At 35.7% G+C, this 23,880-nt stretch overlaps 1 protein-coding gene across 8 annotated transcripts in view; it reads right to left on the reverse strand.

The window, feature by feature from the left end:
• The window catches only part of LOC127841017 (phosphatidylinositol 4,5-bisphosphate 3-kinase catalytic subunit alpha isoform-like), a 30,492-nt gene extending 21,253 nt beyond the window's left edge, over positions 1–9,239 (reverse strand). Inside the window, exons 1-3 of one of the 8 annotated variants that reach the window (XM_052369516.1) lie at positions 9,181–9,239; positions 7,192–7,721; positions 6,248–6,483 (exon numbers count right to left, since the gene is read on the reverse strand). In XM_052369516.1, coding sequence (XP_052225476.1) covers positions 6,248–6,483; positions 7,192–7,277 — 322 coding nt within the window. In that variant the 5' untranslated portion in view covers positions 7,278–7,721; positions 9,181–9,239. The other 7 variants (XM_052369513.1, XM_052369510.1, XM_052369512.1 and 4 more) reach the window with 7 other exon arrangements.
• Positions 9,240–23,880: the final 14,641 nt, after the last annotated feature.

A 23,880-nucleotide genomic window follows, 5' to 3' on the forward strand; every position in this document is an offset into this window, starting at 1 on the left:
AAAATGCATTATGCACCTTATTATTATTCTTATCACGTACAGGGGAGTTTGATAATACGGAGAATTATTTGTTTACAAGACAGGTATGTAAATCAAACGACCGGTAATAAAAAATGCATTATGCACCTTATTATTATTCTGATCACGTACAGGGGAGTTTGCTAATACGGAGAATTATTTGTTTACAAGACAGGTATGTAAATCAAACGACCGGTAATAAAAAATGCATTATGCACCTTATTATTATTCTTATCACGTACAGGGGAGTTTGCTAATACGGAGAATTATTTGTTTACAAGACAGGTATGTAAATCAAACGACCGGTACTAAAAAATGCATTATGCACCTTATTATTATTATTATCACGTACAGGGGAGTTTGCTAATACGGAGAATTATTTGTTTACAAGACAGGTATGTAAATCAAACGACCGGTAATAAAAAATGCATTATGCACCTTATTATTATTCTTATCACGTACAGGGGAGTTTGCTAATACGGAGAATTATTTGTTTACAAGACAGGTATGTAAATCAAACGACCGGTTATAAAAAATGCATTAGGCCCAAACTAAGTTGTTTGTTTCCTCTTATCACATGGACTCTATTGTATTGTGTCGACCCTTTATTGTATGGCATGCCCGATACATCGGACAGTTTTGCGTCATTAGTAATATTTGCAAACTTAACATGTGTTTGTAGAAAACAAGAACATTGTATATACCCAAAAGACAATTGCTGACTTACAAATGAATTCACCGATGCAATTAGAACACGGACTCGAAATATAATTGGTACAACCTCTACTCTTTGATGATTCTAGAAGATATTTATTTAATCATAGAATACCCTTTCATTGTTGGTTCATTAATTGTGTCGCGTTCTGAGAAAACTGGGCCTAATGCATGTGCGTAAAGTTTCGTCCCAGATAAGCTTGTGCAGTCCGCACAGGCTAATCAGGGACGACTCTTTCCGCATAAATTGGATTTTTGCTAAGAAGAGACTTCACTTAAACGAAAAATGTCATAAAAGCGGAAAGTGTCGTCCCTGATTAGCCTGTGCGGACTACACAGGCTAATCAGGGACGACACATTACGCACATGCATTATGCCCAGTTTTCTCAGAACGCGACACATTTAAACAGAGCAACGCGTTATCGTTGTTGATAATCAACTTAAACTGTACAACGGCATTCTAATAAATGTACGTTTAATTCAGACCCGGATGTTCTCTAAAACATTCTCCGTTGACAGATAAAAACATTTTGAGTAGATAAAGCGAAAACAAATTTGTTTTTTGGAGTGAAAACTTTTCTGTCACTGACATACAGATACAGATATTTCTTATACGTACTCGAGCATTCATTCGGTAGAGGATTAATGCTATCAGATTAAGTTACCCATAAGGTGTATGAAAACGCATTAATAATAAAGTTTATGAAGACTGTTTTATTTCATTTTCATTTTGTTTAAGCATATTTTTTATTTCTTAAATATATTCTTAATGACAAATCCTAATTTTACCAACATGTATGTCATCTTCACGCGTTACTTTGAGTTTCATAAACTCTTCTTTAGTATGAAAATATTCCGTCAAAGTTATAAAAATTACGCGATGGAGCGAGTGATCGCCTTTGATGTATTACCATGTCGTCAAATTATTTTCTGTTTGTAACATTGATCTTAACATAAAAAGGGTTGTTGAAATTTTTTTGTATGTCTTGGAAATGAATATCCCGCACTCTTGGACAGCAGGGCGTATTCCATTCCTAAAGTGTCTTCCCAGTTTGATCTTTGCTGAAATGGGAACGACACTTCGAGCGTAGAATGTATTTTAGTTCAGAATGGACTTCCTTTATTTAACCAAAAAAAAAATCAATAAATGCGACAATTAACGGCCCTGATTTGCTATGTACAGTCTATTACGCAACGACACTTCTATTCACGCGCATGCATGGAGTCAGGTTTTCTCATAAACCATGAATTATGTTCTATTTCGATTCTTTATCTATGTTTTAATGCACTTTGTTTACTGACACTTAGTGAGTATTGCGTTACTTCCCTCTTCCTATAGATCCTAGACGGCACCTGGCCTACCATGTGGATGCCCAGACGGCACCTGGCCTACCATGTGGATGCCCAGACGGCACCTGGCCTACCATGTGGATGCCCAGACGGCACCTGGCCTACCATGTGGATGCCCAGACGGCACCTGGCCTACCATGTGGATGCCCAGACGGCACCTGGCCTAACATGTGGATGCCCAGACGGCACCTGGCCTACCATGTGGATGCCCAGACGGCACCTGGCCTACCATGTGGATGCCCAGACGGCACCTGGCCTACCATGTGAATGCCCAGACGGCACCTGGCCTACCATGTGGATGCCCAGACGGCACCTGGCCTACCATGTGGATGCCCAAGTATTTATTTTTTTATCAGATATAATGAAATGCGACATGGGGTATCGAGTGTACGTTGATACTTAAAATGTAATAAACATTCATGGGGTTTGGGTTTCTCTTATGCAAAATTGAATATAATACACATTCTTCGTCCTAACGTTACCGTTATTTTACGTTTATTATACCGCTGCATTGCTGTCTGCCTGGTATAACGCTGCATGACATATATTTTTTTTATATCAGTTCAACAGAAAGTTATTATATTAGTAGTTGATAGGAGGTAGGTCATATTTCTCGGAATCAACTATAAAGTAATCTTTTTAGTAAAATCGAATCAGATTAAACAAAACAAACAATTTGATACCAAGATGTATATTGTAAACACAAAATGCAACACAAACAGCAAAAAGTTTGTTTTACACATATTAACCCATATATGCCTAGCGTCCTGAAAAAGGACATTGCAAACAGCGTAGACCCAGATGAAACGCCGCATAATGCGGCGTCTCATCTGGGTCTGCGCTGTTTGCTTAAAGGAATTTATGTAAGAAATATTCTAAATATAGAAACAAATATACTAGACATCCCTAATTTCAGAAATAAATTGATCCAATTAAGAAGGATGGGAGAGTCCACTAGGCGTAAATGGGTTAAGAGCGAGTGCTTGTGACGCAATTATTAACACGTTATACGACAAAAATCACATTCTTTCCCGCTAAAAATGCAGGTTTTTTGAGATTTTTTCAGTGTTTCTTTCAAATCGCGGACGTAGTGGTATGATAAACAGAAAAACAGGTTCCTGTCAGATCTTTTTGTAATATATCAGGCTCAGCACGAATAAAATAACGGATTGGCAAGCCTCGCCATTACTAGTGTCGTTTACTTATACAATACTTTGAAGTTTACGTTATTGACAACATTGGACATTTTTCATCCATTCAAAAATGAGAACGAAGAAGCTATTTGAATATTTACAGCTTCGACGCAACATCGTTGAACCGAGTTAACTTTTAACCGTTATGTTGGAATTAACAAAGAGATATTCGCATACATCCCGTGACGTGAAATGATCAGCTTAGTATTGAAGAGGTTTTGTTGAGTGAAATGGTACGTTTCCGAAGCATCAATGAAAGATTTCTAGTGCTATTTTTTCAACTCAGTATTATATTTTTTTTCGTTTTAAAACTTTATCGTAAGGTGTTTAGTGCGACGATTTATTAAACGTCCGCGTTGAGAGTTAATTGGGTTTCATCAAGGCCACATTCTGTAATTTAAACCAACCAGATATCTTATTTGTGCTTATTGGTCTATGGCCTATACCATATTTTTTTAATGGCGGGCATTGATTTACACCAGGTTCATAAATCTACTTGATAATATCGCTCAACGCATCTTTTTAAGTACATGTAGTTCAAACAAGTGTTATCTTTCAATGGAATTTTACTGATGTCGCTTCTGATACCATCTTACAATCAAAATGAAAACGTTCAACTTAACGCGCTTAACGCATCATTAATAACATATCAAGATGAAGAAAACTAATCTCAAGTTGTAAGGAATACTCATTATCAATACACTACTATTGAGGCGCTCTTCGGGAAAATCGGGCTTAATGCATGTGCGTTAATTGTCATTCCAGATTAGCCTGTGCATTCCGCATAGGCTAATTAGGGAGGTAACTTGCCACTTGATTTATATATCTTGATTAAAGGATGTCTTAGCTAAAATCCTTTTTAGCCGGAAAGTGTCGTCCATTATAAGCCTGTGCGGACTACACAGGTACATGTATATATGGGACGCCACTTAACGCACATGCATTAAGAGCGGTTTTTATAAAACGAGGCTCCAAATTGTATTTAAAAAAACTCAATGTAATTGTAAAATTAAAGCAAAAAATATCTTTTTATACTTCGAAGACGATTCAAAGCGCAATAGCGCGTGGAGTAAAATTCGAGAAAAAACATGCCCATTAATCATTGCAAGGTCTGTTTAATAACAAGCGTATGAAGTATTACCATGGTTATTATGATAACATTATTTAAGTAAAACTACTGTGTGTACCGTGGGTGATGACGAGATATTCAGACGACTAATGCGCATTAAAGGCTAATTTACCACCGTGATTTTACAGGAGAACGTTAAACAGCAACGCCAGCAGTTCAAATTTAAGTATGCTAACTTAATTAAGTAGAGCAGCATCCGTGCATATGCAGTGTTATCTTGCACGGTTTCTGCGTCTGATTAAATATTAACCCATACATTTTATGCCCAGTGGACTCTCCCATCCTTCTAAGTTGTATCAATTTATTTCCAAAATTAGGGATGTCTAGTATATTTTATTTCTATATTTAGAACATTTCTTACAGAAATTTCTTTAAGCAAACAGCGCAGACCCAGATGAGACGCCGCATTACGCGGCGTCTCATCTGGGTCTACGCTGTTTGCAATGTCCTTTTTTCAGGACGCTAGGCATGAATGGGTTAACCTCGCTGTGGGCAAACGGGGCTTAATGCATGCTCGTCAAGTGTCGTATCAGAGTAGCCTGTGCAGTCCGCACAATATAATCAGGGACAACATTTTTCAGATTAACCCATTTAAGCCAAGTGGACTCTCCCATCCTTCTAAATTGGATCAATTTATTTCTAAAATTAGGGATGTCTAGTATATTTATTTCTATATTTAGAATATTACTTACTGAAATTCCTTAATGCAAAAAGGGAAGACCCAGATGAGACGCCGAATCATGCGGCGTCTCATCTGGGTCTACGCTGTTTGCAAAGTGCTTTTTTCAGGACGCTAGGCCTAAATGGGTAAATTAAATGAATTTTCGCCAAGAAGAGACTTAATCTGAACACAAAATAACGTAAAAGCGGAAATGGTCTCCCATGATAAGCATGTTATACTGCACAGGCTAAGTTGGAACGACACTTCAATACACATTCATTAAGCCATGGTTTCCCAGGTCGCGACCCATATAATTATTGTTTTATTTTAATGTGGTGTCATCTTTGTGCTAAATGTCAATCTGAGTACATACATTAATACACTTGCCGATATCCAATACGAAATACATCTTTAGATATTGTTATTGATTTATGAGGTATCAGTTGTTCAGTTGTTGTTTGATGTCCTACAAGTCCAGTTGTTCAGTTGTTGTTTGATGTCCTACAAGTCCAGTTGTTCAGTTGTTGTTTGATGTCCTACAAGTCCAGTTGTTCAGTTGTTGTTTGATGTCCTCCAAGTCCAGTTGTTCAGTTGTTGTTTGATGTCCTACAAGTCCAGTTGTTCAGTTGTTGTTTGATGTCCTACAAGTCCAGTTGTTCAGTTGTTGTTTGATGTCCTACAAGTCCAGTTGTTCAGTTGTTGTTTGATGTACAAGTCCTTTAATCTACAATCATTCACGTACTCATCTTTTTACTAAACCGATGAATATGTTTCATCCATAATCCATATGTCTGACATTAACTAATTCATTTCATTCTAAAACAAGGCAAATTATTTGAAAATATTACCATAAGGAGAGAAACTCTTTAAAAATTGTTTCTTTCGTTTCAATTATTGTAGAATACGCATTATATTGTGTAATTTCATGAATCAGTCGCTTGCCAAGTACACTATAAAAAGGGGATTTAATGCATGTGCGTTAAGTTTCGTCCCAGATTAACACGTGCAGTCCGCACAGGCTAATCAGGGACTCACTTTCCGCTTGTATGATATTTTCCGTTTAAAGAAAGTACTTTCTTAGTTTAGACAGAAAGTGTCGTTCCTGATGAGCCTTTACACACATGCATTAAACCCCTTTTTTCACAAGGCGCGGCCCAAATAAATAATGTTTAAACTAAATACCTGTTTCCGTAAAGTGTCGTTCCCAGTCACGTGTTTCCAGTGGTTCCGAGATTTCAAGAATAGGTTTAATAAGAGGTAGATCTGTAATAGGAACGCGTGGATCCATTTCCTTCTCTTCGGCATCTCTCGTGACCCCGACGAACACGTAGTGGCTGGAGCTCCGCAGTCTGTTCGCCGCCGGAAGTTCGATGACCTTTGCCCACAACGATTCAGTGATGTCCCTTAGCGACATACGTCTGTGTATACAAATTGACATACTGTAAAATTATTGCATTCGTCGGCATTTTCCGGTGTGTTTGTGGTAAATTCGTAGATTGGTCAATCCGCGATAGCAACCAAACTTAGTGCCATTCGAATAATGATGATATAACATTATTTTTCGGAGTATTTGGTCATCAACTTTTGAAAAGGCAAATCAAAATAGAATAAAGAGTATCTAGTCAATCGATATAATTGAATTTTAGACCGATTTTACATCAATCGTAGCCAATACCTGAGAGGTAATTTAAGATATACGGCGGCTACAACTGACTCATGAGACTGTTCAATTCGATAAATGAGCCGCGCTCTGCGAAAACGGGGCTTAATGCGTATGTGGACTGCAAACGCTAATAAGGGACGACACTTTCCGATCTTAGTGCATTTTCGTATAGAAGAGATTTCCTTTAAACAAAAAATTTCATAAAAGCAGGAAGTGTCTTTCATGATTAGCCTGTGCAAACTACAAATACTAATCTGGGAAACAATTCATTCATATGCATTAAGGCCGGTTTTCCCAGGGCGCGGCTCTTATTAATAAATGGCTCAATTACTGACGTTTTGATGTTTGTTTTCACAAAAAGGTCTGTGACAAATGAAAGGTGCTCAGAAAGATATTAAAACAATTAATAACACTGATTAGATACAATTGTTTTGCATTTTTACTACAGACGCATTTTAACTACCTGTCACATTTCATGTTGACCATCATTCCGTGGGGTAACAGGAACTCTATATCTTCCTCGAACCCGGAGTCCCTTTGCGCTGCCATTCTATACTAAGTGTCTCTGATGTTGTCACTTAAACTGTTTTTCTTAGGTATGTTTTAGGACCGATATCGGCCTATTTTTATGTTCTATTTTTTAGTGGATATAGTATAAATCTTCGTATCCAGAATCTCTTATCATTTTGCGCCCCATTGTTGTCCTGTGTTCCGTCTTTGAAAAGATCACTCTATACGTTTCTGCTGTGCACGTATATTGTTTTCAGATCTTCAGCTATCGCGTTTTGGAGCTTTATTGGTTTTAGAATATTGGGGCTGAATAGATAGGCCGTTTAAGTTCTGCGTTATCAAAAACAATTCCTTTGACTGACACTTTTATGTTGTTATGTTATCACCCGCAGATAAGATACTCTGTGAAAAATAGTCACCACAGGTACCACACTTACGTATTGTATGTAAGAATTTTTGTTTTGTAATCTAGGATTTTATCATCTGAAAGTAAACAAAAAACACAGGATGACAAATTAATTGCATATGGACAAAATTGCTGTAGTTGTACAAGCTATTTGTTTGTAGATGAACACGTCATTTGTTTGCGACTGAGATAAAGTAAGCTAAATCCAATTGCAGCAATATAATATAGTCCATCAGTAAACAAATCCTTGATTAATAGTTCATACATTACAAAGACAATAATATAAATACACTTAATCAGTGCTAAATCTAAGATGGGTAATATTTTAAGGTATCATTGCACAAACATGGCCTGCGCATAACATTTTTATGATTTTAATTGTATTCTTTAAATATTTATTATGAAATCGGTATGTGGTTAAAATCATTAACAATAATACCAGAGAAAAACAAACAACAACAATAAAACTATTATTTAAGTTCGAAGTGATCATAAGTTATTTATCATATTATCATTACATTACTTTGCTGACAACAAAATCACAACTTATGGTGTGTTGCGTAATAGCGCAGCCCTCCTTTTCACATACTCCAGTTTTCCAACTTGATAGGCATGTTTGCAAATAACTAATGGTCTAAACTGTTTGTATCCATGAACCATTACGCAATTTACTCTTGAACCACTTTTGAGAATACTTTTCCCTAACGGTTTTTTACATGAAATACATGACTTTTCATTATTTTCGTGTACTTAAATTTTTGAAAACTATAATTTAACAATATGTAATATTTGTGTCCAGTTTTCTGATAATAAAAATAATGAGGTAATACAATCCATAATTTTGCGATAAGTTTTGCTTTTGAATCGCGGTGACCGTATTTTACGATACACGGTATGATGTGTATAATTGGACACGTACTGCTGTATAAATATCTCTTTAAATCCGAGACGTATATTATATATACTGTTGCATCCATGTCTTATGTGTTACAATATGCAGTTAAGAATACCGGACTTTGTCACCTGTAATATATCACTGTTTAATCATCCAGCAGATTGTGTCAACATATTTCATAACGCGATAGCACTTAATGTGTTCATTGGTGATAAGATACGGGACCTGTTGTATTTTATACTATGAGTAAATGTTACATAATGTCATCAACATTGAGCATGTCAGCATGTATGACTGCTGTTCGTGAATCGAAAAAATCTTGCCAAGATACTGCAAATCGCCTGGAGCAATTTTAGAGTTCTGGTCTGTGATAACTTTATGTTCACTTTTGGCTTCTCTCACTTAGGATAACAAGTTATTTATTTATGCAAAATATGCCAGCACAAAACAATTACAGTTATTAAACAAATATTTCGCCAAAGCTTGTATTCAATATGTACGACAACGCGTTTATCGCCCGATTTTATATAACCACGTTCAGCTAACTATCGTGTACCTATAACATCGTGTACCTATAACATCCCATCACTTAAAAGTATATCACCACCACCATTGTGAGATCTGCTACGTTGTTTACTTACAAGAAATCGAATGCGTCGGGGTTTATATACCTATTAAATACAGGAAGAGAATATTTGATATAGGGTTTTTTTTACCATCGATTTTGTTATCTCAAATTGCTGGTCTACATATCGGATAACTGGGTCATCTTTCTAGGGGGGATTTAAACGGGTTTTATCAGTAACTATTTATAGTCTATTATGACGGTCTATTCTAATGACAACAATACAGACGATTTCATCAGTTTACGACAATAAACATTATTTTTTCGATGAAATGAATGATAATTGTTAACATCACATAGTTTTTTTTGCGATTACATAGAGTTTAATTGATTCGATTACATTAAAATCCACAGCGACCGATAGCAACATGTGCATTCCTTAATTTTTGAAACCGTTTGTTCAATCAAATATGTTTCTGACAGTTCAATATGTTAATAATAGTTCGCAAAGTGTATTAGCAATTCAAGCTTTAAGATATTTAACGTGTAAAGGAAGCCACCCCACCCCCGATTTAATCATTTCAATATGTACCGTGCAATGTGAAAAGGGGGTTTAATGAATTTGCGTATAGTCTCGTATCAGATTCACCTGTGCAGTCTGCGCAGGCTTATCAAGGACGACACTTTTCGCCTAAAATAGATTTTTGCTAAGAAGAGACTTTCTTGAAACAAAAACAATCATCAAAGCGGAAAGTGTCGTCCATGAAAAGCCTTTGCGGACTGCATAGGCTAATCTAGGACGACACATTACGAACATGCATTAAACCCCTTTTTCACATAGCATGGCCCATATGTAATGTGATGATGCATGTATTATCTTGAATTGATAGAACAATTTGCACTTTTTTTAATTTAACCCATTTATGCCTAGTGGACTCTACCACCCTTCTAAATTGGATCAATTTAGTTCCAAAACTAGAGATTTCTAGTATACTTATTTCTATATTTAGAATATTTCTTACAGAAATTCCTTTAAGAAAACAGCTCAGACCCAGATGAGACGCCGTATCATGCGGCGTCTCATCTGGGTCTACGCTGTTTGCCAATGCATTTTTTCTAGACGCTATGCACTTATTTGAAAATCGTGTTAATCGCACTAAATGACAAAACAGTTATATTTTGTTTTGCTATTCGAGAATAGGGCCGCATCATGGTCAACACGATTCTATTCCGATATTGCATCAGGTATCACCGTATCCAGCTACAGTCGGATCTTTAGTTCACGTATGACTTGTAATAAAACCAGTTATACAATCTGTAATACAATACGTCTTGTTATGCAATAACGAGCTTGTTCTGCGTACGTATAACATATATACATATATAAAGTCAACGTATGTCGGTGACATTCAGTCCATGGCGCAATTATAGTCAATTTAACGATTAAGTTACATAATGACATTTGAGTTGTACAATTAACATAACTGGACTGCAAGTTGTGTACAACCTAGGATGCTGTAACTTGAGACCATGGTATTCATTTGACTGTTCGTGTTGCATAGTTGTTAAATATGCAAATATACATACAACCAAACGGGGTTTTCATTAACTGTTTGCCTATTGGGTCAATTTACGGAAAGTGTTAAGTCACTATGGTATTTTAACTTAATATTGTATAAACCAATTTTTTCAAGCTCGATTGCATCGAAAGCCTAATGATTACTTAAAACGCTCTCGAGTCCGTTTCCTGTGACTAGAACCCACACTTGGTGTCTTTGTGGGGGATCTTAACAACGCTCCCACTGTCGGGATTCAAACCCGTGATCTTCCTATCGTTAGGCGAACACCACATCCATTACGATACGGCGACCTGGACTAATATGACTTTACGGTTAGTGGCCCGCATTGTATTTCACTGACAACATGTACATTATTATATAGAAGATGCTAACTTATTCATTGAACTAAGTATGTTGCTCAAATATTTTATTGTCTATTTGTATAATAATGATCACGTTATATTTTACACTGTTGTTCAGGTGACTTATAGGCCTATTAGGCCGGGTGTTCTTGTATGCATTGTATATATGTCTGTTAATCTCCTGTTCGTAAACACATGTCACTATAATAAAAGATTATCTTATCTTATCTTATGTAAAATGCAACCTTAATTTATAAGTTAACCCATTTATGCCTAGCGTCTAGAAAATAGGCATTGGCAAACAGTGAAGACCCAGATGAGACGCCGCATGATGCGGCGTCTAATCAGGGTCTGCGCTGTCTGCCTAAAGGAATTTATGTAAGAAATGTTCTAAATACAGAAATAAATATACTAGATATCCCTAATTATGGTAATAAATTGATCCAATTTAGAAGGATGGGAGAGTCCACTAAATATAAATGGGTTAAAATGGTGTCACCCGAGGACTTGGTATTCCGTAATCTTTATTTATGTCGCGCAGATGTTCCATATGTGAATGAAAGAAAACGGGGATTTTAAACGCAGTGCATGTATCGGGTCACTAAACGGGAAGAGAAAAGTTACTAAGGTATTTTCGTGGGTATACATGATTAGTGTGCATATAATTTGGTTTTGCGAATGTCAGCAGGTATATCTAGGTATTCCTACCTATTTGACAGACAAATGTAGCAGAAGTCGGATATTGTCTTTGGAGTAGCATTACATGTATACACGCACATTTATTCTAAAACATGCTAAGCTATAGAGAAAAAATAGCGAAGCACGCCCGCGTTTGTACCGTACTTGAAGTATACAGCTTACTTTCCACTATTTAAAGGAACTTTTTCACAGATTTTGGCTTGTATTAAAGTATATTAATAAGAACAATAATACAATCAAAGAAATACTAAAGTAACCCTCAACTGGGCTCGAACCACTGACCTCTGGAGTAAAAGTCTATCGCTCAGACCACTCGGCCATCCGTGCTCATACAATGAGTGATGAATTTGATACTTTATATAAGCCATCACCGTTGTATCACAAAATATAACGACACCAACAGACATCTCCAAATTGTTCAATCGTTTCGCGTTGCAGCGCTTTATACTTTGCAAATTTTTAAATCGTCAAAAGATGCATATAATGGATATATTAGAACATGATAATTGTTCAGTATTACTGTTTTCTCACAAATACCATCACAACAACGTAAATTTTCAAATCTGATTTTTTTTTAAATGTTTGTAATTTACCCAAACGTGAAAAGGCCCCTTTAATTGTTGGATGTGCTAGTTTCAAAGTCGCCACATCAGTGTATACCCTAGATTTGGAACCTTCACGTAAATCTCTATATCATATATGTAGTTCAACAGGCACTTGAAGGAGAGATAAACTATATATATATATATGCATCAATCAAGTATGCATGTGCGTAAAGTGTACACCCAAATGAGCCTTAAAAGTCCGCATATGATATTAATTATATTATATTATATGATTAATGCATTTCGAGTGGCAAATTATTCCAAAGAGGTAACGAAGACAAGCAGTCTAAGATATCAGTTAGGTATTTAGCCCCCAAATCCTACTATTGCATTATTCAGACATCTATGATTTGCCTTCACCTTTCCAAGGCGGTGAGGCCGTCTTTATTATTTTGATTTTGAGAGTTGTGTTGTATTAATTGTCCTGTATTGACTATTGGTCAAATTGCAATCGTTACCAACTGTCTGTCGTAATAAAGTTTATTGAGTTTGTTTTTGTATAAAACTCTTAACAATACATGCCACGCAGGTAAAACATGTATTTCTTTGACACCTTTATATATTGAAACATTAATAACAGATGCTAAAACATTTTTGTGTCATAATATTATTTTAACATGTGAGTTAGGTTTATCTTAATTTGTCAGCAGGCGGCTGTGATTGCGCAGTTGTTTTGCAAATAAAAACGCTATTGTTGACAAATGAAACGATCAATAAATTGCCTTTTTTTAACGGGTTCGCTTGATAAAAAATGACACGATACTATCATTTAAACCGCAAACAAACTATATAAACATACAACTATTTCAGCTGGACGTTGTGGTAATTTTCATGATTTTCATTTTTAAGTATTGTTTTACATATTGATTGAATATTCCTGCTTTGTGTAAAATCTGATTTGATAACCTTGTGCCAGATGATCGGTTTATTTTGATGTGCTGTTGCCAGCAAGTATTGCCAAGTAGAGCAAAGTAAACTTACATCTACATTACTTCCTGATAATAAAAATGGCATGTGACATTTGCATTTGAATCATATTAGAAACATCACGAAAACTTTTTGTTAATACGCTTCCTGATAGTAAAGTCGTATTTACTTATCTATCATAATGTATTCGATACCCAACAGACACTATTACCTGACCATTTCGTAATGGCAAATGAAACATGACATGATAATTGCGACATAATTAATGTTCCATATGATTGTAAGATGAGTCTACTCGATTGCCAACAAAACTTATCACAGCGCGTACTCTTGCAAACATATGTATGGTAAGTGGTTTAAACCTGATACTTATGATTAATCAGTAGGACATTAACCACGTATTTTCTCTAGGATTTACACTTCCTTGTATAGTGATTATATGACTAATAGTTGTATGTACCCATGCAAACTATAAACGAAAACGATTCCATTCAAAGATTTAAAGGTCAGTCATTTTCGCTGCCTGTCTGCTATAGAAAAACACAAGAAGTAGACGTCTGTAGTAGGAAACATAAGCGCACACTTACGATTCATCATCATCTCATCATCTTCAGTAATTGCATCCCTCTAACTAGAGTATTCTCGCAATGAAGTTAAAACTGTGCGTATGCAGCAGACAGGTCGGATTTTACAAACACGAAAGGTGTCTCTCTATTTACATGGTTACATACAACATTAATCTTGTCTAGAAAGTGTGTGATGCCAGTTACACCCGGAAAGACTCGTGTGTCGACAGGTCTATCGTTCTCTGTGAGAGGCTGTTCCACAGGATGATGGTGGCAGGAAAGAAGCAGCTCTGATAGCAGGTACTACTACACTGCATTTGTCTGAAGCGCTGGTTGTGACCCCGGATGGTGGCTCTAGAAGGATGAAGAAATGATCCAGGGGGGATATTCACAAGGTTCTTCTGTATTTTGTACGGCATGGTACATCTTGATACATTGCGCCGGTGTTGTAATGTGTTCCAGTTCAAGTCGTGGAGCACGGTAGACACGCTGCTTGTAGTGGACTAGTCGTTCTTTACGAAGCGAGCTGCTCTGCGTTGGACCATCTCCAGCTGTTTGGATTGGTTGACTTGGTGTGGAGATCAGACTGATGATGCATTTTCTATGATGGGCCGGACTTATGTGATGTAGGATTTTGATTTGGAGTCTGATGATCCTGCCTTGATGGTTCGACGGAGAAAAGAGAGGTTTAGTTGGCTTTCTTGGTGATGTTATCTATGTGGGTTCCCCAGGTCGTGGCTGATTGTTACACCAAGGTATTTGGCAGAGTTGGTTGACTTAAGATTGATTCCATGGATGCTGTATATAGATTTGATTGGGTTTTTCTTCTTAGTGATGTGGATTACTTCGCACTGTCCGGAGTGAAGGCCATTTCACAGTCTTCTTCTTAGATCTGGATGTTGTTTAAGGCTTGTTGGAGTATGTCAACATCTGACTGGCTATTTATAGTCTCGTAGAGTAAGCAGTAGTCAGCGAACAGTCTGGGTGTTGATGAGGTTTTGCTGGGAAGGTCGTTGATGTAGGCCAGGAAGAGTAGGGGGCCTAAAACTGTACACCGGATGTGACTGGGGCTGACGAAGATGTGGTGTTCTCTAGGACAACCTGTTGGGTTCGGTCTGACAGAAAGTCTACAATTCAGTCTAAGACATTCCCTCTGATACCGTAGTTGCTGAATTTCTGAAGGAAGCGCCGGTGAGGTACCTTGTCGAAAGCTTTGGAAAAATTCGAGTAGGACTGCATCTATTTGTTTGTTCTTGTCAAGGCCCTTAGCTAAGTCGTTGATTGTGAGGATGAGCTGGGTTTCGCATGAGCGTCGTTTCCTGAAGCCATGTTGACTGTCTGATAAGATATTGATGCGTTCGAATTGAGAGATGATGTTACTGTGGATGATAATATTATGTTCAAGGATTTTTCAGGTGACAGACGTCAAGAAAATTGGGCGGGAGCGATTTTCCTTTTTAAAGACTAATGCCACAAGAGCTGACTCCCAATCGTCACGTATGCTGCCTTTGTCGATAGAGAGTTAGAAGAGTGACGTTAGGCATGGTGCAAGTTCTTCAGCGCCAAGTTCAAGTTGTCTAGAAGGTATCTTGTCGGGTCCAGCTGCTTTGTGCGGTTTGAGGTTAGACAGTAGTTTCATAACGCTATTCTTGGTAACAAGAATAGGCTTCAATGCTGGAGTGTTTTGGTCTTGGAGAGTTGGGAAGTGTGTTGTATTTTCTTTGGTGAAAACAGTTGGGAACTGTCTGTTTAAGATGTCGGTTTCTTGGCGTTATCGCTGTGTTTGAGTCCGTCTTCTTTCATGGGGGAAATTCCACAGTTGTCTTTTCTCCTAAACATGATGTTCCAAAAGGTGTTTTTGTTTTCATGGTTGTCAGACAGCATGTCGGCTATGTGCTTGTCATGTGATGATCGGCACAGTCTTTGTGACGCTTGCTTCGCTTTCTTGATTTTTGCCCAGTCGTTGGGGTTATTTGATCGCTTGGCTCGTCTGAATAGACGTTTTTTTCAGGCGAGTAGATTTCCTGATTTCCCGGTTGATCCAGGGTTGGTCGAAACGTTGGCAAGACTGGCATGAGGGAACCGCGTCTTGGCTGATTTTCTGGCCACCGTCACTAAAACGTTTCCAGGTACTATTGATGTCTTGAGTGGCACTGACACAGTCTAGGATAAATTGTGAAACAGACAAACATTTGGTCCTCATTTTGATTGAACACTTTGGCAGGTACAAATATATATGTACAAGTATAACGACCATTGTGGTTTGTACGTGTAAACAAACCATTAAGTATTAGAAACATAAGCTTAAAACGATATCTTCGTGATAGATTTCAGCAACGTTTGATAACCGCAATATCTGGTAGTTTATGTTTTATATAGACTTAATAAGAGATGATATAAACGAGTCATTTCGTGTATGATAAACACAGTAAATTATAGATTTTATTTAGATATCGTTCGCAATAAAACCGTGTTGTGTTCAAATGAATCGCGTTCTGAGAAAACTGGGCATAATGCATGTGCGGTAAGTGTCGTCCCAGATTATCCTGTGCAGTCCGCACATCTAAAAGATTACAATGTCAACCAATTAGTCTCTATATATCACTCCTTTTGTAAAGCCCTTGACGAAGGTAAAGAGGTTCGAGCCGTTTTTATCGACATTTCTAAGGCCTTTGATAGAGTATGGCATGAAGGACTTATTCACAAGCTCCGACTAATTGGTATCTCGGGCAATTTTCTATCTTGGTTAAAAGACTACCTACATAAAAGGTTGTGTTGTAATCTCGAGCTGCCAATCTGACCCATTACCAATAAATGCTTGTGTCCCTTAAGGGTCTATATTAGGGCCCCTCCTCTTTCTTATATATATATATAGATATATATATATATATATATATATATATATATATATATATATATATATATATATATATGGCATTGTACGAGATATCCACTGTCAAATTCGTCTATTTGCAGACGACAACACGCTTTATATCATCGTCAACAACCCTGTTGATGCGGCTAATCACCCTAACTCTGATCAGAAAATACATATCACTTCTTCTTCAATAATCTGTCCAGTTGCCAACCCATAACTTTGCAACTACTTCTTTTCGGTGTTAAAGACGGATCATATGAAGTTAACTCATTAATATTCAGTCTTTCATCCGAGATAGTCATAGATTTTAACCCAACTCTATCGCAGGAACAAACCATATTCTGCTAACGATGCCCCGTCCCGCAACTGCTTCTTTTCTTACTGAAACTTCTCTATTTCTGAAACTCTACTCTTTCACCTTTTTCCCTTTCCTTCTCAACGTATTAGTTCTCATGCTACATTACTCTGTTATACTATTTGTATTATAACTTATTTTTTATTATTATTTTCCATTTCTAAACGGTATACAATTACCTATCACTGTACTTTATTGTTCGTAATTTTGACCATGTCTTTAACTAGTTGTTATACGTTTGGTTGTTTACACCATTACAGCAGCGCTTCTAACTGACAGAAGAGAGTCATAGTATAAGCCTCGAGCTTCCTTCTCAATTCTGTCCGATTGTATTTTACAGCCTTTATGCTAAGCAATACTGCAATTCTACCTGCCAAGTATATTGTTCGAAAATAATATGTATGTTTGTATTGTATTGCTTATTTGTACTTTCAATGAACTAAATAAATAGTGTTTAAACTAAACAACAAAATATAATTATTCGGAAAAATGAGGTCTTTATGGCAGTATATCAATTAAATAAAAAATGCGAAAGTACAAACATACAAAAGAACGACAAACAGCTGATAAAGAGCGAACAATTGAATAAGATGAACACGTTAACAATATAAAGTTATTTCACACTGCACTTGTTAACATGTATTGTAATCACGACAATCGAATACAAATTGACAAGTCACGCACTGCGATAAATCCAGGACGCCATGCTGGAACGTTACTCGATGGTTTAATTGCGATGTTACGGATCAGATAACTAAAAAGTGGAAATCCAAAACGATATGAAAGATTTCAGTTATCTTAATAATAAACTATAAATAACATAACATGCGTTGAAAGTGGTTTAATTACAAAATTGAATAACATGAATGGGTTTCCAATAATGAGATATTATGTTAAAATACACCTAGTGATTAAAGCGAGTATTTTCAATGTCACTACACACCAACAAAGCAGGGGAACAGATTAATGAATGAATGAAAAAATATAATTGGTAACGGAAAATAAACGAAATAAGAGTTCTATAAAGTAGAAAACTCATTCGTGTGCGAAAACATGTTTAAATTTAAGAATTAACCACTATTCTGGAAAGATTTGTAGATACGTCAAATAGATGAGCATTTTTTGTTCTGCATTAAATACCAGCAAACGTGTTGATGTCGGCGTAAATTTGGTCGTTGTAAGTTGTTATTAATGGTATGAATATAAGTAAATAGAGTACTTCTATTTCTTAAATGAATTCATATTCATGCAATGTTGTAGCATTGAGAAAATTAATACTTATATAAAAGTCAAGTATATTTGCTTTAGAAACACTAAGTAGGAGAATAATCGATCTCCAGAACTTACCATCAAATTAATTAGATCTGCAATCTGATTCATTCAACACACTACTATGAATATAACAACACACTGAAGCCAAAAATGAATAATACTATACGAGAAGAACCTGTTTAGGTCTTACCGGAGATCCATTCTAACTGTTCCTCTGTTCGATGTTATTGAGTCCAGTTCAGCACGCATAATCGAATTGCAGAAACTGGATCTATTGATAGATGAAGTTCTGCAAATTGTTATCAGAAAATATACGCATTATTTTGCGGACTGCAGATGCCTATAAGGGAAAACATTTTACGCGCATGCATTTAAAGCAGTTTTCCCAGAACGAGACTCATATAAATAATTTTTGTATGTGTAAGGCTTACTGTCCGTTATACTCTATTTGAAATGTGTGTAGTTGTTCATAGTACGTGTCTTGTAGAGCAGTATATCGGAAACATGTGTACTCAATGAGACCAACCAAGATTGAACATCGACCAATATTTGTTGAAATACTGAAAAAACACACACTATTTTTTAAACTTCTTATGCGTAATGATACCTTTCTCAAAAATGTACATTTGTTTAAAATGTTTTCAGAATAGTTTAGCTTGTTCCTGGTTTGTCGGCGATTTTTTTTTTCAAACGTTCAATCCGTGCACTTAAAGGGTTTTAATTTGATTAAAAAAAGGCCCCGTGTTTACCTGGAATGCCTTCGACGCATTTAACACAATGTCTTACAATGCATTCCACTTTCTGTATTGAATCACTAAGATACATCTATTTGCTTTGTGTTTCATACATAAATTCACGATCCTTAGCGTTCATTTAAAGTTCTTATTTTAAATTATAAGGATTTGACACATTAGAAAAAGTTTTTTTCTGCATAACATATTCAACAAGACATAAACAACACCAACAAATAAAAAACAAACAAAGCATAAAAACAAAGCTGCGCATGTTTACGCCTTTAATCAAATACCGATATTTAAGTATATCCGAACATTATGTAAATATGCATGTAACGGTATTTCCCTTCTAGTCTCCACATAGTTATACACATAAATATATATTTGTTTATGTTTTATCAGTGTATAATACTTCAAATGCTTATCAAATTCGTGATTTTCCTTGAAGTTTCTAAAATGCTTTATTGAATTGAGTTAACATTTACACGGTCATTTTCAGATGTTGTCTCGGATTGAAGTCTAGATCTCATCTAAAAAGAAGAATTTTCGCGTAAAATACGCAATAGACACATGTCATTATACGAATACATCGAAAGGTCGTTCTAAGAAAGTGTGGGTAAAAACAACGCTAGCATAAATCATTATGATAATGTAACCTTTTATCTGTTTATGCTTTTAACTTCTATTAGTTTTAATCAATCGTAGTTAACATTTATTATATGTTTATACGATCCAATTTCGCCTTATAACACAATATATCATTTTTATTTAAAGATTTAGTTTTTGCTACGCAATTGAAAAACGTTTTGAACACACTAAACTGAAACAGTCTATTTTTTTGGCCATTCGATAGTTAACTGCATCAAGGTCAACGCGATTTGTTGCCGTTATTATGACATGCTTTTCTCGATTTAACGAGAAAGGGACAACCGGTAATTTTGTGATGCAAGGACATATTTACTCTAATTTTGTGGGTGAAATTTGTCCCATGACACGCTTTTTAAAAGTACAACTTACGTTTAACCCGTAACCCAAGATGCTATAACCTGAGGCTTTCGTGTTCAGTTGTCTGTTCGTGTGGCGTAGAGCTTTAATATGTAATTAGAGATATAATGAAGCGGGGATTTTATTGCATGTTTTCGTATTGGGTCATTTAAATGGGAAGTGACAATTTACTCTTGTATTTTCGCATGACACGGCTCGTGAATGAACGGTTAGTTGTTCTGTTTTAACTCTGTGGTGACCCGCTGTTATGTTGCTGACAACACATAAAATGTCACTTTTACATAAAACCTTAGATACCTGAGACCTTCGTGCGTGGTTCATATGTACGATGTTAAATATGTAAATATAAATTAAATAAAACGGGGATTTTATTAACTGTTTGAGTAATGGGTCGCTGAAATAAAAAGTGACAGGTAACTATGGTAATTTCGTACGTAAGCATGACTTGTGAGCGTATAATGTGGTTTTGTAAATGCCAGCATAATTATATATCTAGAAACAAGGCGCTGTAAACGCAATAACCGTATCCACTTAAAAACATGTCTGAATAAGCATATCGCTTTCAATTGTTTTGTTAGAAGAAATACTTCAATGATACTTTATAATAATTAATAGTAATTGCTACATTATATTTTTTATTAATCTTCATTATAAAGATAACAAGTAAGAACTAATATATTAGTTAAACACAATTAGGTTAATTGGGTTATTTATACCCTTATATATTTCCGTTCTTACGTTCTTAAGACACTTGATTGTGTTGCATGATTTTTTACTTGTTAACTAGTCTTTTCTCTGAAAGGACGAGGGGCGTTTCTTTTTTCTTTAAGCATCAGTTACTGTGGGTGGTGCTGATGGTTGTTGGTCTACTTGTAAATATAGTAGCGATTGTTTCTCTTTGTTGCTGATGTTCTTCATCGGTAACGGATGCTGCTCGCGATGATCTTTTGGGAACTGGAGGGCTCATTTTTACAATACGTTTCATTTAAGGTGGCATTGTGACATTTTAGCCATTGGCGGTGTTGGTTTTCAAGAAGACTAACCCTAACTTCAATACAAGTAAGGTTACACCTTTTTTTTACTCGATTGCAAAAAACGCCTGAGGCTTTTTTGAAACGCTATCGAGTCCGTTTCCTGAGACTAGAACCAGTACTTGGCCCCTACGGTGGGCGATCTAAAGAATGCAGCCACAGTGGGGTTCGAACCCAATCGCAAGGTGGACTCCAAATCCACAACGCCACGGCGACTGTGAGGTATGTATACGAGATAAGATTGCAGAATAATGCAATCACCGAAAATCAACCTGTTTTGTTATACAAATTATTGTTGGTCCGGGGTATCGCTGCCATGTTTGTCCGTGTCGTTGTCGTGTAGATCCGTAGTTCTACCATTACTGTCCGGGACAATCCGTGTGGGCGCAGTGTTTTGGCGTGTTGAAGCTGGGTTACGTGTTGTCATTGAGTATGCAACCAATAGTTGCTAATAATTTTGTTCTTGTGAAGAAGCGTATACATTTTTATAATACGGAAACGTTATATTGATTTAGTATTGGTTCATTTGCATAACACATGGATGACAAAGTATTATAAAGAGCCTAATGCAAAATAAAAGAGAAACACTGAAGCACAAGAAAAAACGTGAGTATTTAAAGGTCAACAAAACACTAAAGCAATCTATTATTTTCATTTAATGGGTATTCGTTTGTGAAAAGAGAACAATACTAAATGTATATGAAAGTTGGTGATAATTTACGACTAACTACGATCACTTAAACTGTGCATACTTTTTTGACTTTTGAAATACGATAATTTTATTCAAATCTATGGCATTAAAACATATTTGTATTTTCTTATATTTTGTGGAAACGAACAAGGAAGTGTCAATTGTCATCAATAATTCTTGACGAGACGTCAGACGAACCTAAAAGAAACGAACATGTCGATTTGTTCTAAGATCATTATTGTCTTTATTTGTTGTGATTTAGAATTGTGCATCATTCAACGATCCCAACAAAATTTTAAAAGAGACCATGGCTTTCGCAAAGCATTGTTATTTCATATACCTGTGAAATCTTGACAATATCACGCACGTGTGTTTATTTTGAACATATTTGTTACTTACAATATACAAATAATATACAAATGCGTATTTAATATTTTTGTAATTTCATTTTTCATTTTCCTCGTAAACCTGATATAGTTTGCATTAAACATATTTATTTTTATAATACAAAAAAGAGATTGGATGTTAAAACATTTATTCCGATTCTCGTTATGGTACACGGCATCCATGAACAATATGGTTCATGTGGGTAAAGTATGTTTAAAACAGTGTAAAAAAACAAGAAAAAAGGAAAAAAGTGTATGTTGCTTTAAGATATGTGTACCTTTGTTCAAAGAATATTTAAAACTGTGTTTTAGGGTTGGTATGCTAATTGGGCATAAAAAGCGCCCAGCGAGTATTAAATATATATGTATTTTATTGTGTGTGATCGCGATTAATTCTTCAATGTTTATTCTATTAGTAGAAAAAGGAAACAAAAGCATCTATTTGTGGTTTTGTTTTTACCTGTTTGCATTTAAAGATAAAATGTTCAGCCAATAATACTTCAGAGTTTATAATGTGTGCATTGTTTGAATTAGCTGTGGTCAAATTGCATAATGATATAATTTCAAAATTTAGTTCGATGTTTTCCATCCTTTCTTATTTGTTGTAAATAATATTGGTTTATATCCATCCAAAACTTTTTAATGAAATGACAATCCCCAACATCGTGGGAATTGATTTCTGAGTGCATATAACAATAATCACATAATGTTGACGGAACAAGATAGCATTTATGGAGGTGAATATTGTATGGTAGAAATTGCATGAGATATTAATATTGAAAGTTTCTAAGTTTGGTGTCAATAGTAAATTTTATTGGTTGGCTGAAGATGGCTTTTTGGTAAATATGTTGATTATTAAGCGTGTCTTTCCAAAAATCAATTTTTTTGAACTCTTCATGTTTGTTTTTTGGTATAAGTGATTTATAAACTAGTTTGCAGGCTTTTGTTTGTTCTTTTATTTTCGTAAGCATATATTGCGGTGTGCTATAAACTGATATCGTTCTCTTTAAGATTATTTTTCCATTCAACGTGTATGCTTTTGACAATTTATGGTATTTTATAAAGTCTGATTTATCTATTTCATAAAGATTTATAATATCTTGAAAACTGTAAAATTCTGTTTTCCTTATATCATATATATGATTAATTGAATGCCTCTTTCGAACCATGTTTTAAAGGCTCTATAAAGGTGACAAATCCAGTTATTATGCATATCAACTGGTCTGATTTTTACAGGATTTCAGTTACTCTTGCATAAAAACTGCTAATAAAACAGCTTAGGTACAACGTTGTCAAGAATTATGGAAGATACCCGTTTCATAATTGGAAGAAATGTTTACATGTTTGCAACGAACGTGATGTGTAGCCTCAGAGCGGTGACATATGCTAAAAATAGCCGAAAGAAAATTCAAGTTTAATTCTATTTTAAACAACTTTTAACCAGAAGAAAGTAACTTATTAGATCACTACAAACGTTTTAACCATTAAGAAGAGACCTTCTTTGCGAGTGATACTGGAAAACGTTGAAAATCATTGTTATATTTTTGGTGACCTGATTCACTTTCACTTTCTCTTTTCCGAGTAAACAGCGATGTAAATAAACTTATTGTTTGTAAACACAATTGACTTGGAGGACACTTTATATTGAGCTCAAAACAAGTTGTATCGCTCATTTTTTATTGTAATGTCCAGTAGCATATATTTAT

Source organism: Dreissena polymorpha, chromosome 8 (assembly GCF_020536995.1).
Source record: "Dreissena polymorpha isolate Duluth1 chromosome 8, UMN_Dpol_1.0, whole genome shotgun sequence".
Lineage (NCBI taxonomy): Eukaryota > Metazoa > Mollusca > Bivalvia > Myida > Dreissenidae > Dreissena > Dreissena polymorpha.